The sequence below is a fragment of the Coenobita brevimanus genome, chromosome 54 (genome assembly GCF_032717465.1).
Source record: "Coenobita brevimanus isolate Jiangsu-jjx chromosome 54, ASM3271746v2, whole genome shotgun sequence".
Classification (NCBI taxonomy): Eukaryota; Metazoa; Arthropoda; class Malacostraca; order Decapoda; family Coenobitidae; genus Coenobita; species Coenobita brevimanus.
The window spans coordinates 7,193,562-7,211,214 of NC_137007.1; the positions used below are offsets into that span (position 1 = coordinate 7,193,562).

General features: G+C 43.8%; 1 protein-coding gene across 1 annotated transcript in view; it reads right to left on the reverse strand.

Annotated features, from left to right (window-relative positions):
* Positions 1-17,653, reverse strand: part of Exn (Ephexin) — a 344,579-nt gene that overhangs the window by 203,342 nt on the left and 123,584 nt on the right. The window contains exon 9 of the mRNA XM_080273353.1: positions 6,354-6,590. Within this exon, the coding sequence (XP_080129479.1) occupies positions 6,354-6,590 (237 nt within the window). The remainder of the gene's footprint in view (positions 1-6,353; positions 6,591-17,653) is intronic.

Genomic DNA, 17,653 nt, shown 5'->3' on the forward strand with positions numbered 1-17,653 from the left:
TTTTCTGAGAACTGTATTTCGGTGAGGTACTAGTGAAACCACCAAACTACAGAACTGTGCTTATTTTGCATTTGCATGTGATTACTCAATATTATAGGCAAACTATCAATACTGAAATAAATCTGGGAAGCACAAGCTCCTATGCATACCATATAATTGGTGTCCAGCTACTGTATACTATATATAGCTTCTGTACATAATAAGCACATGTTATGAGGTTATATATTAATGGTTAGTTTGAGATGGATGTAAGCAAACCAGCTAATATGTGTGCAGTACAGTATCTTAAATAACAATTTTGCAACTGCTGTGTACAAGATGCTAAATCATCATCATCATCCCACTACTATAAATGGATGGGTAAGATTTAGACACTGGACATGGGATGTTGTTGTTGTGGCCCTTGGCTCATCTAGATATACAGTACACCCGATGGCTTGAAGAAATCTGGGTACTGTTCTTACACCGAATGGGCCCAAAGATATGTTGAAGTTATTCTGAAGAACTGCCGGGGCAGTGAGAGTGAGGTGAATGGGGCGAACGTGTGTTATGTTGAGTGAAGACACAGTAAATTGTTGGAGAGTTGCATTTTGTGCTTATATTGATGTATAATACCTAGTGATGTTAACTGTTAGGCCAGCCTTGTCACTAAGGAGCAATAAAACCATTTTCAATATAGGCAGCATGCACATCATCCATCCAGGTTTATCCCTCACCAGTTTGTGTGCTCCTTTGTTTTTCACACCTCACTTCCTAACATTCACTTACCATTTCCAGACATCTCTTTGACCTGTGCATCTTCCTGCAGTCAGATTCACCTCCATACAATTTTCACCGCCTTATTAATATTACTTCTCTCTGTGACAATACCACTCATGCACATACAGTAAACTACTATCCCTTGAATAACAGACACTCTTGTTCCACATCTATTACAAATTGCCGCACATCTTATCCTATCATATCCACGCACCCAGCAATTTTATTTCACAGCTCTTTCTTAGACTTTTCACACACAATAGCATCAACCACAACAGTCATGAATGAAAGTCCTAGCATAATACAGTACTCAGTATGGTAGGTAGCATGAGAAAGAGTGTGGTGCTTCTGCTACATGAAGGAAATGAGTATAGAGTCTTCAAGAGAAATGAAGTCACTGAATGCACAGTGAGGCTGGATAGTGAGATAATGGAAAATGTGAGTGCACTGAAGTATAGTGTGATGAGTAGGGATGGAAGTTTAGGGCATGAACTGCTTGAATGGGTATAACAGGGAAGAGGGGTTGCTGGTTCTCTGAAAGCAGTGATAAGAAACAGGAAAGCAAACATGGAGGTAAAAAAGTCACTGCATGATAGTACTGTGATATCCGCTCTAATAGATGGAAGTGAAGCTTGGACCTTGTTTTAAGGACACAAGTCAAGAGTGAGAGCAGTGGAAATGATTCACCTGTGAGGAGCATATGGAGTTGTATGGAGAGACAATGACAAATGAGAAAGTGAAGGAGCAGTGTGGTGTGGATGTGGATGCAATAGAAAACATTAGGAGAAATACAGAGATGGTTTGGCCAAGTAGGGAAGATGGAGACTAGAGATTAACGAGGAGAGTGTATGTGCGGTGGAGAGGTGGGTGGAAAAGGGAGGGGGTGGCAGAGAATGAGATGGAAGGATGAGGTGGAGAGGTATATGAGGGAGGGGTGTGTGAACTGGGGGGAGGACAGCAAAATGGCAGAGGACAGGGTGACACTGAGGCGATTTGTCTGTGGCCACCCCTAACGGGATTCAGGCACCTGGTTATAGATAGATAGATGGGGTCTTGGAAAACATACTGTCAAGTCTATGGCCGGAATAGTACAGATCAGGGTGGGGGAGGGGGGGGAAGTGAACCTGAAGGCTCCACATTACACTAAATCAGAGGTAGTGTAGCCTACAGCTGATCAAAAAAAATATTATGCAGAAGGGGTACAATGATACTCTAAATATTCAATACAGCTTACTTAGACCAGAAAAATTACTTTATTATCTGAATATGCATACAATAATGCAACTGACTAGAAAATACCACAAGCAAACAATGTATGACAATCTTATGTGGGCAAGTTTATGAATGGAAGGAAAGATCATTAAGCAATTTCCAATACTTTTCTCCCTGACTGTACATACATAATACTTATTGGGGGGGGGGGGTTCCCTTCGACAGTGGCGGCAGCCAGCTCCAATGGTAAATTTTTAAAAAATATTGAAAATCTTGTGACCATGTGCAGTGGGTAATGAATACCACAGCACTATTCAAAGATTCAAGATGCAGGATTTCCACTCTCACATTAAAAATAAAAAATAGTTAAGGTTTCTACTATATTCACTTTCCAAATGATCAAATTTGTATAATAAATGTGCCTCTCGAAACAGTAGTAAACTCGCTTCATCTGAGGGGGTCTCCTATGGCCCATGATATGTCCAGCATCATGTATTTCCATGGGTTTTCATTGTATCCGGGGGGATCAACGTCCCTCTCCGCATTTCAAACAGTCTCTTTTCACAGCTCAGCATTCATAATAGAAGGATGGTCATTTAAGGCCATGTTAAAATGAACTGGGTATAGTAGAGGACGCAATGTGTTGGTTGTACTTTTTTTTTTCTTTAAGTTGTGACAGATGACTGTTTTCTAGGTAAAAAACAAATCTGTAGTATCTATAAGTGATTATTATGCATATTACACTTGATATTCTAGCTGGTTATTTATATACTGTACTTGTTTAACAGGCAAAATAAATCGCTGTGGAAGGGGTGTTATGATATCTCCGAAACGGATAGAAATATAACCCAAAGGATAACTTAGGCTACTTTGTATAATGGCAGCGGCTGACCATATTGCAAGGTATGTGATGTTAATGAGCGAGTAAGTGTAGAGACTATGCCAACAGAGCACAGCACCAGGCCAGAAACTGCCAATACGTAGCACAAATTGCAACTCCTTCTGCACAAGTACAGCATTATAATCAGCTTCAAATTTGCTATTTCCTGACGATTCTATTCAGCTTTGAATTTTCAAACAGGCACAAAAAAAGAAAAAAAGTATATGCTTCATTAATCCTTTGACTACAAGAGGGTGTCTCCTAGGCTGAATGAAATCGTCTAGTAGGAGCAAGCAATTACAAAAAGACGTAACAAATTATTAGTCATGCACAAGTACCGCCATGCTGCCCCCAGTTACACTTCATCACCACATGTACACAGGACCAAGACCAATCCAGGGGTCAGGACTGAGATTCACAAACAAACTTATTATCAATTCTCTGTAGAAATAACTTTGATCTGTTCTGAAGGAATGACATACAAGTGAGTGTGCAGAATCCTCATGGGCCTTTAGTTGTTCTTGCCAAAAAATAGATAAATATATCAACGGTACGACTAAAAGCCATCTCACGATGGATCTCACCACCCACGTTGCCGGAAGTTTTTCCTCGGCACATAATATTTCACCTCCATTTCTGATTTGACGTAAATTCAAGATGTAAAACATACTCAATCAAAGCCAGCCAGCCAACCTCACAACTGATAATATTACCACTCTGCTCGCTTCGCAATGCGGGTGGTAAGCGAGCAGAGTGATATGTTTCCCACCTGCGTTGCGAAGCGAACAGAGTGGTAATGTTTACCACCCGCGTTGCCAAGCGAGTGGAGAGGTAATGTTTTCAGTTGTGAGGTTGGCTGGCTGGTTTGTTTGTGTGTGGGTAAACAAGATATCCCATGAATGGCTTGAACTATCAACATGAAACTTTCAGAGTATCAAGATATGGCCAAAATCTGGGACGAGTTCGAAAATGGGCACTCAGGGTCAAGGTCACCAAAATGGCTGCCAAAGGTCAACTAGTTGACCTTTGGTGAACTTGATCTTGACCCCGGGTACCCATTTTCAAGGCTGTCCAAGATTTTGGTCATATCTTGAAACCCTGAACGTTTCATGTTGATGTCTCAAGTCATTTATGAGATACCTTGTTCACCCACACACAAACACAGCCAGCCAGCCAACCTCACAACTGAAAACATTACTACTCTGCTTGCCTACCATCTGCGTTGTGAAGCGAGCGGAGAGGTAATGTTTTCAGATGTGAGGCTGGCTGGTTGGCTTTGAGTGTGTGTATTTTACACCCTGAATTTACGTCAAATCAGAAATGGAGGTGCAAATTTATGTGCGGGAAAAAAAAACTTTCTGGCCACGCGGGTGGTAAGATCCCATCGTGAGATGGCTGCTAGTTTCAGTTGTGAGGTTGGCTGGCTGGCTTTGTTTGTGTGTGGGTAAATATCTCATGAACGGCTTGAGCTATCAACATAAAACTTTCAGGGTATCAAGATATGGCCAAAATCTTGGATTACTTCGAAAATGGGCACTCGGGGTCAAGGTCACTAAAGGTCAACTAGCTGGCCTTTGGCAGCCATTTTGGCGACCCTGACCTTGACCCCGAGTGCCCATTTTCGAACTCATCGAAGATTTTGGCCATATCTTGATACCCTGAAAGTTTCATGCTGATAGCTCAAGCCGTTCATGAGATATTTGTTTACCCACAAACAAAGTCAGCCAGCCAACCTCACAGCTGAAAACATTACCACTCCGTTCGTTTCACAACGTGGGAGGTAAATATAGAACTGATAGCAAATAAATTTGAGAATCTCACCTCATACATACGATCATTTCCCTCTCGTGTCCCTAATTTGTCTCTAAGGAAAAACACCACAAGGAAAAGCTTCTGCACTCTCCTCCCTAGAAAAACACACCGTACCTATGAGGCGGAACTGATAATAATTTTGTTTGTCAATGAATGTCCTAGCTATTATGGTTCGGCTTTGAAACTTCCCTTATCCTTCCTGGGGAAAAAAAAAAAAAATATTCTAGGAAACAGGAAGCTTCGCAACACCTCTTCCTTAAAGATTTGTGAATATTACACCATAACATCGCAATTTACTTTAATGTCAACACAGTTCACATAACGTGCGAAGCAATAATGAGGTGAAACGTGGAGAATAAATCGCCAAGGAAGAGGTTGTACGAAACCCCCAAAGCCGGTTGCAATACGGCACAAAGTTAGCATAGAAAGCGGATCTTAGACTGTTAGTAAATATACCTCCAGGGCGATGGTCAAAAGCTGCACTTAATCCCTTCAGTCCGGTGACGTATTTTTGTAAATTAGTCTTGCTACCTCCAGGCGATTTCATTCGACTTAGAACAGGTCTTCTCAGCGAAGGGGTTAATGGCAGCAATATAGAGATCCCCTCCAGAGCTGAATAAAATCGTCTGATGGTGGCAGTTATAAGAAATACGTCATGGGAGTGAAGAATTTAACTTACCTGTAGCTGAAGATCATGGCTGCTGGTTATACACTCACCTCTTCTATAGTATCAAGAGTCCACACTACCTCACTCATCAACAGAGGACATGACGTCACAGTTTGGTCAGTTACGTCATCAACACGTCATCATAACATGTGGGCGGGAACCTTGGCTGGAGTTGTGGTGATGGTGGTCGGGGGGTAGATGGTGGTGGTGGTGGGGGAGGGAGAGGAAGGGCAGGGGAACAAAAGCCGGGCACCAATTTCCTCTTTATCACTGAACACCTTCCAATTCAAAATCACGGGCCGTGTTTATAAATTCTCCTAAGCCATATTCGTGTATGAAACTGCTTGCATACACTTTGGGCCTGACTCAAATGCAACCAAATGTTCAATAATAAAAACGGAAATAATATCAATGCAAAAAAATTACACTAATTAACTGTTATGAAGACTATGAACTTTTATAAATACGACCCGCGAGATTTACATGTTTCTTGACAGTTTTCTCTCCCTTTCGTTCCATCTCTGCATCCTCCACCACCCCATATGCACACATACGCACAAACCACCGCCCCTCTTGTTGCAGATGTCACACACTTTCCAACAAACCTACTTTCGTGCTAGTTCAGAGAGAGAAGCGACACAGTTAAGTTCAGTCATTTCTAGCAGTAAGTCACGTTCAGTTGGCTCAGGTCGTCTCGGTTTCTCATCGTAAAATTAAAAAAAAAAAAAAAAAATCGCAACTCATAAACTTCAGAATGTCAGATCAAAGGGATGTAAATGCGAATAACTGAGGCTGATAAGAGGCAAGTGCACAGACTAAGCTAACATTAAATAATAGCCTAACTACACCCATTACTATACCCAATAATGATTAAAGTCCAATCAACTACTATTCGAGTAATAATAATAATAATAATAATAATAATAATAACAAGTGAAAGATACATAAAATCATTCCTATCTCAACATGATCTATAAAACCCGCGAAGAACTTCTCACGCGTCGAAATCACCGGTACACAAACCTTCGACGTAGAGGCTCATCTCCTGAGCTTCGTTCTCGTCGCCCTCGTAGAAGATGCTCCTGATCTTGGCGTTCTCGTAGTAGAGGCTGGAGGAGGTGGTGCTGGCGGCTGAGGATGAGATGAGGGAGGCATTGTAGTAGCCGGGGGAGTAGGCGCAGTCGTAGTAGTTACTGCCCGAAGCCTCAAGTGATTCGTCTGCCGGTCCGAGCAGGATGGTGGACGAAGATGTGACGTACACTGCAGGAGGGGGCGTCAGGATTGGGTGCGGGTCAGTTCAGGGGATAGCAATGTAATGATACAAAGAGAGAGAGAGAGAGAGAGAGAGAGAGGAAGGGGGAGAGAGAGAGAGAGAGAGAGAGAGAGAGAGAGAGAGTGTGTGTGTGTGTGTGTGTGTGTGTGTGTGTGTGTGTGTGTGTGTGTGTGTGTGTGTGTGTGTGTGTGTGTGTGTGTGCGTGCGCGCGCGCACACACAGAAGGCTATGTAAATGATCTTTGTTATTCAGGACGTCATCTTTATTTTATTTAGCAACCCCTGCACGATTTTATTTAAATTACGAAAACATTTTCATACCGAAGTGATTAATGAAAGCAATATCATACACCTTCAGTTCTATAAACTCTATAGAGGACCGTAAGGAAATGCCAAAATTAAAATGTATACGATGTCCACAGGGTGAAAGGACCACATATATAGCAAGCCTATACGGAGTGGGCTATTTGTCAATATCATTTACATAATAACGAGATTAAAATATGTAAGTGGTTCACGGGTTGAAATACATATATTATATGGAAAGGGCTTTTTGTCAGTGACATGTTACTGATTTTGAAAGTTTTACATCAAGCATTCACAAGCTTCAGTTATGTTCTTTTGATATACGTTCTGGAAATAAAAAGACTGTATTGGATAGAAAGTATGCTGCAACTTATGCCAGAGGCGCATTTTGGTGGTGAGATGAAGTTAAAGATGATAGCCTGCAGTGAGAACAACAACAACTGTGAGAAAAGAAACCGAAGAGACAATGTATGGGAAACACAAGGTCAATGGGTAACCAGTGGAAGGGAGAGAGTGGTCCTCCCTGCTTATATGGCCGCCCTCAGGGTCACGGCCACACAGCACACAACAACATTATTCAAACAAAGGGAACAATCCAGATTCATAAGAATCCCTCACACTATCAATACCCAGCATGTGGCCATTTATTTCATACAGTCTAATGTGGTGGTAAAACAAACATTTCGAAAATAAAACAAACACCAGGAGTGATATAAGATTGGAGGTTTCGATGCACTCGACACAAATGATACGAATATGTTACCAAGCTATACAGCTTTGCACCATCTCTTTCTCTTCACTCTAAACCTACCCTTTCCATTCCTTTCCCCGATTCATCTCGTCTCTTGTACCGGTATAACTTATCCATGTTTCACCTATCATCCCTGTCCACTTAACATCCCAGTTATTTCTGAATAACACCGCACTCTTAAATGATTAATGAGGACATAAGACACATAGAGTAACCGTACACGTCCACTGCAGGACTAGACTTTTCATCGGAGGGAGTAAAAGTCACAATCAACCCTTCCCCATGCAGTCTAAGTACGAATGGGAAAGGGGTATCTGTAGTGAGTGATGCATGTGAAAGTCTGTCATCAGCAGAACCGACAGGGTGCATACATTTGAAGCATATGAAAGAACATACTCCCGCCATCCACTCCAAATGTTCGCCGCGGCTTTCTTTCGAACATAAGGAAGAGTTCGTCGACAGTCCTATGGCAGCATTGTGTCCTGTTTTCCATAATTCTCATCTCTCACCCAACAACAGAGAGTATCCCACCTTCTTATACTCCTTTTCTGAGATTCTTACTACTGTCATAGAAAAGCAGTTCATGAAACACCTTCTACTATCACAGCCGATTGAGAATACGTAGCCACCACACCATCGTGGCTCCCAAACAAATTTGCATACTTTACTCTGGGAAGTTAATGTTCTTGAATAAGCAACTAAAGCACATTCGACTTCACATAAACTTATATCAACAAACAAACGATACTCCAGACATATAGCATGTTCGTATTTCCAGTGTCCTTGAAGCGCCACCCTCTCTCTTCTCGTTTTCTATACATCCTCCGCCGTTACCTCAGCTGTTTTCATCATCCTCATTCTCTTCAACTCTCACCCTGATATCCTTATGATAATACTTTGCATTTCTTTTGCTTGGTCTTTTTTCTATTTCGCATTCCTATCCTACTTCCATTTATCTCGCTTCTACTTGTCTTCCTTCCTTACTCCTCCCCTGTATTTTAATGTCATTCTTCCTTCCCTCTCCCTTGCCTTCTGTCCCTCCTTTCCATCTTTTTACCCTGCTTTTCTTCTCCCCTTCATCTTTCCTTCCCCCGTTTAATTCTACATCTTCTGCCTCATCTTTTGTCTTTTCTTCATCCTTCCGTTCCCTTCCCTTCATTCTCTCTCTTCCTTTCCTTCTCCTCTAGTTTGCAGTTTCCTTCCCAACCCTCCCCCCCCCCCCTTCAACACACCTCACAAGCCACAACGAGCACCACCTTCCCGCACACAACCTATAATGGCGCCCTTGGAACCTTACTCTCCCCTATAACACCAAATGGACCAGAAAAAACAAATAACGAGAGAGAGAGAGAGAGAGAGAGAGAGAGAGAGAGAGAGAGAGAGAGAGAGAGAGAATCACCAGCTTTGTGGGGGAGGTGGAGAGGAATAACACCAGCAATAATAGAGCCTGGGGAAAAAAAAAAAAAAAAAAAAAAAAAGAGGTGAAAGTTACGAGAATTAAGAAGAATTTAAGGAAGGAATGAGAAGTGAAGGAAAGTTAGTAGGGGAGGGAAGGAAGAGCAAGCTGAGACGAGAAAAAGATGAATGATGGAAGAAATAAAGAGGGAGGACGCAAGTAAGAAGAGAAGGAGGGATGGAGAAGTGAGAGAAAAAAAAAAGAAATATGGGTGGAATGGAAAGATGGCAGTATCAGAATATAGTGTAAAGGGCAGCTAGTGTGAGTAGGGAGGAAAATGAATGAATGAAGAATGGGAAGAAAGACACTGAAATGTGGTACCAGACACGAGGGCTAGTTTGGGAGGGTGGAAGGGAGGGAAGGAAGGAGGAAGGGACAATGACAGGAGGATGGATCGGATGGGGGGGGGGGAATTGTGTGGGATGTACACACACACACACACACACACACACACACACACACACACACAGGTCATGCAAGGCTGGTGCAACATCAAGCTCAGATTACATGAAATACAAGAAGGCAAATCACAGAAAAACACTGGACACCGAAACCCGCCAACACAACCAAGTGATGTCATGAAAAAATACAACTTTCACAACGAGGACCATCGCCACATGCAACAAGAACAACAAGAAGCAGCCTGAGGTACGCAACTTGGCCGGGGGAGAGGTAGAAGACACGACAGGTAACATTAGCAGACATGACAGGTAACATTAGTTCTTGTGATACTCTGGCATAAGGCTGCAGGTTACATCGAGTGGGGACAGTGCAACGACGAAGGGAGGGTTGCAAGTTGTGGGTGGGAAGGAAAGAAGGAAGGAAGGAAGCCAGGAAGGAAGGCTGGATGGAAAGGAGGAAGGAAGGGACTCTGCGAAGAGAAAGGAAGGATGAAGGGTTTGAAGAAAGAAAGGCGGGAAAGAGGAGTGGAAGAGAGGGTAAAGATGGAAGGAAGGAGGTTGTAAGACGAAAAGACGTGAAAGAAAGAATAAAGAAGTGTGAGAAGGCAGGCAGAGAGGGAGGCAGGGCTATTAGAAGGAATAGAGGAAAGAAGGAAAGAAAAAGGAAGGAGGAAGGGAGGAGAGTTTGAGACGACAGAAGGTATGGGAGGTGTGGAGTGGACGATCACAAGCTAACCACTGTCAGTAACAAGCATCCACACCAAACACAACACTGACTCCCACTACTGTCTTGTGTTTCCCGGTATGTGCCTTGTATCTGTCCTGCCCTTACCCTAACCCCCCATGACTTCACCCTGCAGGAAAAAGGAGGGGTGTGGAGGGACGAGAGGGACAATGTGGGAAGGCAGAAGGGAGGAAGGATGTGGGAAGACAGGAGCGAGGAAGGATGTGGGAAGACAGGAGCGAGGGAGGGTGTGGGAAGGCAGGAGCGAGGGAGGGTGTGGGAAGGCAGGAGCGAGGGAGGGTGTGGGAAGGCAGGAACGAGGGAGGGTGTGGGATGGCAGGAGCGAGGGAGGGTGTGGGAAGGCAGGAGCGAGGGAGGGTGTGGGACGGCAGGAGCGAGGGAGGGTGTGGGAAGGCAGGAACGAGGGAGGGTGTGGGAAGGCAGGAGCGAGGGAGGGTGTGGGAAGGCAGGAGCGAGGGAGGGTGTGGGAAGGCAGGAGCGAGGAAGGGTGTGGGAAGGCAGAAGCGGGGGAGGGTGTGGGATGCAGGAGAGAGGGTGAGTGTGGGATGCAGGAGAGAGGGTGAGTGTGGGATGCAGGAGAGAGGGTGGGTGTGGGAAGCAGAAGGGAGGGAGGGTGTGGGAAGACAGGAACGAAGGAGGGTGAGGGACAGGGGCGAGGGAGGGTGTGGGAAGACAAGAGCGAGGGAGGTGTGAGAAGCACGAGGAAAGGAAGGTGTGGGAAAGAAGGAAGGAAGCAGATTGTGTGGAGACAGAAGGGAGTTTGTGGACAGACGAGGAGGGATTTTTGAGGCGGAGGAGAGACTGAAAGGGAGGATATGAAGTGTGGACAAAGGCACGACGGAGTAACAAATACTTGTACTTGGGAGTGGAAGACGGCAAGGTGGACTGGGCAGAGTATATAATATATTGGGAACTGAAAAATTCTTGGTGAATAACAGGAAGTGTTAGCCGGGGGGGAAAGGGAAGAGGAGAGGGAATGGTACATAAGAACATAAGAGAGGATAACTGCAGTAGGCCGGTTGGCCCATGCTAGGCAGCTCGTAGAAGAGTAACTGAACTACTAGAATGAGATAAGGATAGCAAAGAAGAAGGAAGAGGAGAAACAGCGCGCGCGCGCGCACACACACACACACACACACACACACACACACACACACACGAAGGCTGGATAAAAAAAAAATGGCGATATCAAAACTGGAGGACGAAAGGCATGAGGATCAGAGTGAGAAAATAGAGGAAGAAGGGAAGAAGGAACTGAATGAGATTAAAGGAAAGGGGGAAGGAGACAGTGAAATGAAAGAGGGAGATGGGGAGAAGGAAAGAAATGAGGTGAAGAGAGATGTAAAAGAGAGAGTGCAGTTGCTCCATCCCTAATTGAGCCAAGCCCCACCCAGTCCTCCCTTGCAGCGTTACCAACACCCACTCACAGAATTACCAACATCCACACTCATCTCTCCAACACGCGTCTCTGTACTCTCTAAAAGTCTAATTTAACCTCTAAAGCTATATGATGTAAGTTGTTTTATATTTTTGCTGTCTCCAAGCGATTAGATTAAGCAATGGAGTGGTTTTTCGAAATGGCTGGGTTAGTTTCAGCCTTCACTAACTCGTTCACTACGAGGGAGTCCTCTATGCAATAAAAAAAAAAAAATCCGACGTCGGCTAAAAGAACGTCAACGAACTGAAGGGAGTCAAATTATTGAGCGGTTACCTCCTTCAATAAGAGCGGTATTTTCTACACTAAACATCTTCATCATCATAATCATCATCACCTGGCGGCTGCAACAAACTGTGCACAGCAATTCCTAACCTAGTACTCAAGGAGGTTTTGGAGACTTTTCTAATCCATTCAGTACTCAGGGACTTTTGTAAGTTGAATAAAATCATCTGGCAACAGGAAAACTATATTAACAATGACAAAATCGTACTGACAGCCTTAATAACTTCAAAATGTACGACACAGTAATTCCTAACCTCGTATCAAAACTATGTGATGCAATAAACGACAAGCAAATTAATCGCAAAAATCACACTACCCATATTACCAGAGGACGTTTTTTTTTTCTTCTACTGTCAGTCATTATATTCAATTTCGGAAAGATCTCCATTAGTGAATGGGTAATTGAAAGCCATATCTCTCCCCTGCAGTTCCGAAAATGTCTCCAAGCTGAATAAAATCGCCTGGAAGTAGCAAGACTAAAACCCATAAATACGCCATATCACTGAAGGAGCTAACATGCAAACAATCCCCTCTCACAGCCTTCACTAACTCGTTCACTACGAGGGAGTCCTCTATGCAATAAACTTCAAAACACTGCAGAAACACTAACGAGAAGCTTTCAGTCACATGACCTTTTATTTTTTTTATCTCTTGAAGCCTGGGGGGGGGGAAGGGACTGAATACAGCCTCCATAACCTCTTAATTACTAGGGTGCTCTCCTAGGTCAAATAAATAAATAAATAAATAAATGAACGAAGTATACGATATAATGACGACCTAGGGAGGAAATACTTACAGAATATAATTCACGATGTCTGCGTTTTGTTTTTCCACTAAACACGACCAGTTTTCAAGTTCCAGTGTTGAATATCAACATAATTACTGTATATACAGTATATGGCTCAGAGGAAGACCACGAGCACCATATCGGTATCTTGCAGGGTTCGGGAATGGGGGTACACGTCCAATCCTGACCCTTGGGGGAAAAAAAAAAATCATCTTTCAAGAGAACGAAACTGAGTTTAGTAAGGGTATGCTTCCAATGCAGGCTCCGTTAGCTGTCTGACACAACAGGAACTATACTTGAGGGTTCGGGGAGGGACACAGCCCCTATTGCCAACCCCGTAAGATAATTTACAGTTTAAAAAAATGACGGAAGGAAATTTCACTGTGAATAGATACAAGCCCAAGAAGGTTCTGGGCACCAAATGGAATAAACGTTATGAGTGAAGAACACCCTCTTCCTACAAATCCTCATGCGTGTACCGCTGAGTTTTATCCATGGTGTTGTGGTTACATCTGCTGCCCATAACTTGCCTAACCTCAGCACCCTCGGCCAGCAATGTTAGTTAATAAAAATTGCACGGCGTCCTGGTGGTAAACAAAGAAGCGGCCTGTGACCCTCAGTGCTGCTGCTGCCAGCGCCATAATACCAACCACCATTGAACCCTAAAATACCGGCCGCGGCGGAATGTGAAGTGATAGACACCAAGATCAAGCCACTGGACCGAAAAACCGGCGCGTGCATACATATGAGCCCTCGTGCGAGGTCCACTTCTATATTAAGAGGTACGTTCATGCAGATGTTGCTTTTGGTAATACGAAACACGTTAGAAATCAAACATATTTCAAGGTACAACACCAGTAATAAATCAGCCCAGAAGAGCGGAGTGGTCGGCCACTGACAACATGACCTTGGCATTTCCTTTCTTTACAACTATATTTTTTGCTCATCTCGAAGCTCCAAGTCGCGGCTTAAAACAATACGGAAATAAAAAAGATATTAATCATAATAAGATGTTGTGGGAACTGAATTACAGGGTAAGATGAGCTGATAAGGCATAAGCTGTGTGTGGAGGTCAGCACACAGTTAAAACAGCCTCTGTAAAAGTCATCACTCCACTACGACGCAATGAACCACAGACTACACACACAAGCACACTTGCTGACTGTTGCTACAAAACCTATTACATGTTTCTGATATTATGAGGCTTCTGAAAACAACACACCACCATTACAAATAAAATTAAGAAACAAACAAAATCCTAGAAATAATGGCTGTCGAAAATGTGAAATTTCAAATCTAGTACAGCGTCTCTGTGCTATGTGATTGTCAAGACTGACATCCTCATTTATATTCTTCAACCTACTCTGACTTTCCCCACGTAGTTCCTTAATCATCTGAATCACGTCGACCGAAATTAGTGAAATCTTAAATCCCATTCACTTTCTCTCCGAGCTCGTATTTGTGACTGCTCTTCAGTTACTTGCTATATTGTAATGCTTACAACAATATTAGTCAGCCTCACGTTAATATCTCCCTATAACTCCGCCACCGTAACTTGGCAAAGATTTCGTCATTTTACAGCTTATTTCCTGTAGCTCACTGGCAGATCAAGATACTTCAGCTCTACATCATTTCCAAAACACTTTCGCGACCAGCACCATATTATATTGGTAATCTCTTGTAAGGTGCTGGAGAGGGACGCCTTCATGTGGTGGGTATTTAGGGTACAGTATATAACCGAACAGCCCTCAACTCCCTATCCCCCGAAATGGGAAAACAACAACAACAACAACAATCTTGTTACAGCTTAGCATTCAAGATGGAGATGGTAATTTTGAACCAAGTTAAAGTGAATACAGAAATGCATAGATCAGTTTTACAAATCGCAGAAACTTCGTGAATGTCTTTCGGTCCACGTGAATGCCTTTCGGTCCATTCCGTTTCTCTTGGTCCTGAAACCCTTCGATTAGCACTAAAGGGAAAATTATTAAAAACATATTCTGATAGTTAATGTGACAATAATATCAGTCAGATGGTGCACTTTAAATTTACTATTACAATCTCCAGACGATTTTAATTAACTTTGACCTAAATCCCGCCAGTCACAGGATTACTGAAGACTGTACAGTACGTTATCTATCATTTTTGAAGTCACCATAAATCAGAATAAAAATGTGTAGTAGTATCAAGAAACAGCCACAACTCTGTCATCTGGCTGAAGAGGTTAATGATGTATTTCAGTGCGGTGAAGGCCCAGTGATCCAGCTGTAGCCATCCCGCCAGGCCCTGAGGACACCCGCGGCGGCCCCACACTCGCCAGCAGCATGACCAGCACCCTCCATAGGTGTGAGGTGCACGAGGACACACGGATTATCTTTACCAGGCCACGTTATAAGCCCCAAACACCTACATAACAGCATTCAGCACCAAAACTCATAACCACGCATAGTATTCATTCACTCAAAACCACGCACAGTATTCATTCACCCATAACCGCACTCAGTATTCCCTCACTCACTCATAACCGCACTCAGTATTCACTCACTCACTCAAAACTGCACTCAGTATTAACCCACTCATAACCACATCCAACATTCACTCAGTCTTTCAGAACTCAAAACCACACTCTACATTTACTTACTCAATAACTCCTAACTATGCTCCCACAATTACAACCTTCAGCTCAAAGACGTCCACTGCTTTGCACTGGTTAAAACTAGGCGTGAATCAGTGCAGGGAGGGATGTCCTCATGACTCATCGGTCTTTCGCCCATATTCTGTATTCGCACATTGCCTTACTCCTTAGTGTAGGGAGAGGGATAGGAGCATGGAGGTAGCATAGGAGAGTGGGAGGCAGAGGGAGGAGGATGTGAAGGAGAGAAGGTGGGGTAGAAGGGAGGGAGAGAAATGGGCAGGTTGGCAGGTGACCAGGAACGGGCTTGGGTCGAGGTGAGGTTCGGCCATTGCACCGGAACTCACCCCCCCCCCCAACCCGACATGCCTCTCCTTCAAGCTAAATTATCTACTTCTTTCTTCTCCTCCCTCTCCCTCTCTCCTTACTCCCCCCCCCTTCTCTCTCTCTCTCTCTCTCTCTCTCTCTCTCCTCCTCCAAACGGAAGTAGTCAAAGGAGAAACCTCTGACTGTACAGTACATCAATAACAAGTGCAGTGCCCCAGGATTCAATTACAAGTCAACTGTTATTTTTCATCAACAATAGAGATGCGGCCATCATCACTCGATTTGCAACATTTGCTGTCGACACAAAGCTAAACAGTAATGCTTCGTTACTCGTGAAAACAGAAGAACTACGAAGTGATTTGGTTATGACAGGAGAGTGGTTTGAACAGTGGCAACTGCTGTTCAACCTGGTCAAATGTATGGTGATGCTCACTGGTCCTGCAAATCCAAGGTGTACTCTCTGTGAGGAAGTGCAGTCGGCAGTATTGACTTGTAGACAGACCCAAGTGTAACATCAGCAGACCTCAAGTTCTCCTAATAATGCAATGAAGGAGAGATGAAAGCACAGAGGCTTCTAAGTCTATAAAGAGGCGATTTAAGTACAGAAACAAGGACATAGTTCTCTCTCTACAATTCCCCTATATGGCTGCATCTGGTACATGCTGTGCATATCTGGCCACCGATTCTGAAATCGCAAGCTTGACAGAGTACAGGGGCGAGCTGCTAAATCGCTAAAACGGGCACACGAGATACTCGAAAGCTTGCAGACACTGGGATTCTTTTCGTCAGAGACTAGGCATGTACGCTGACACCTAACTGAGGTTCACAAAATCCTTCACGGGTTTAAATACATCGACTACCAACACATACAGTAATTAGTTTAAATATCAACTCATTTAGGAATCATGGATGCAAGCTCAACTTAAGTGTTTCATACTAAAATATTTAATTTCTTAGGTTACAAGATCTGTAGTACCAGAAATCAGCTATCGAAAGCTAGAAGTTGTTTACAGTTCCTTGACAGAACAGATCAAGACTTAGTTACACAAAGCACAGTTAAACCTTGTTTAATAGTAGAATGAATGTCTCCTTCTATCCTGCAAAATTTCCTGGCCTGAACTTTTCCAACTACGGTAAGTTATTTCTTTTTTCGTGCCCACGCTGCGGGTGGTAGAGGCGGGTGGGAAGAGCCTTCAATTTTGCTGTACTTTTTCTCACTATTTGAGTAGCAACGTGTATCTGGCAACTTCATTAATGGTACATCCTCAAAATGGGTCGTAAGACCTTTTGAAGTAATACTTGTCCTTGTAGCGCGCACTCTCTCTCTCTCTCTCTCTCTCTCTCTCTCTCTCTCTCACCGGAACTAACCCTTCCCCCGCCACACGCCTCTCCTCCAGGCTAGCTTATCTATTCCTTTCTTACACTGACCTTCACCTTACCCTCCACCTCCCTCCCCCTCGCTCACCTTCCCTCGCCCGTCTCTCTTTACCCAGCACATCCTCCTTTCACAAACTACTCTTTGGCAAACCCACTATCCCTTTCCAGTATAACGCCGCCTGAACATCCGCCTCTCTCCTTCCAAACCCAAACACTCGCCCACACCCTCCTTTCTTCGCTCACAGGCTCGTATTTTAGGTGGCTTGAGATTTCGTAGCATCTCTTCCTTAGCGATTTATTCTGCCTGTTCTGCCTATATATCTCTTCTGCTAAATGTGTCGGTACTTAACACGATATGCATAACATACGAGAATACAGAGATTTAGTTGACAGAATAATTCGCTACGGATGATGTGTTACGAAGACTATTCTACGAGCTCACTCCTCACCCTGCGCCCACGCACACTCTTTCTCCTCAGTCACCTACACCTACACCCACTCTCCCGTACCCGACACACACTGGCATGTCCTTCAACTCACCCTAACCCC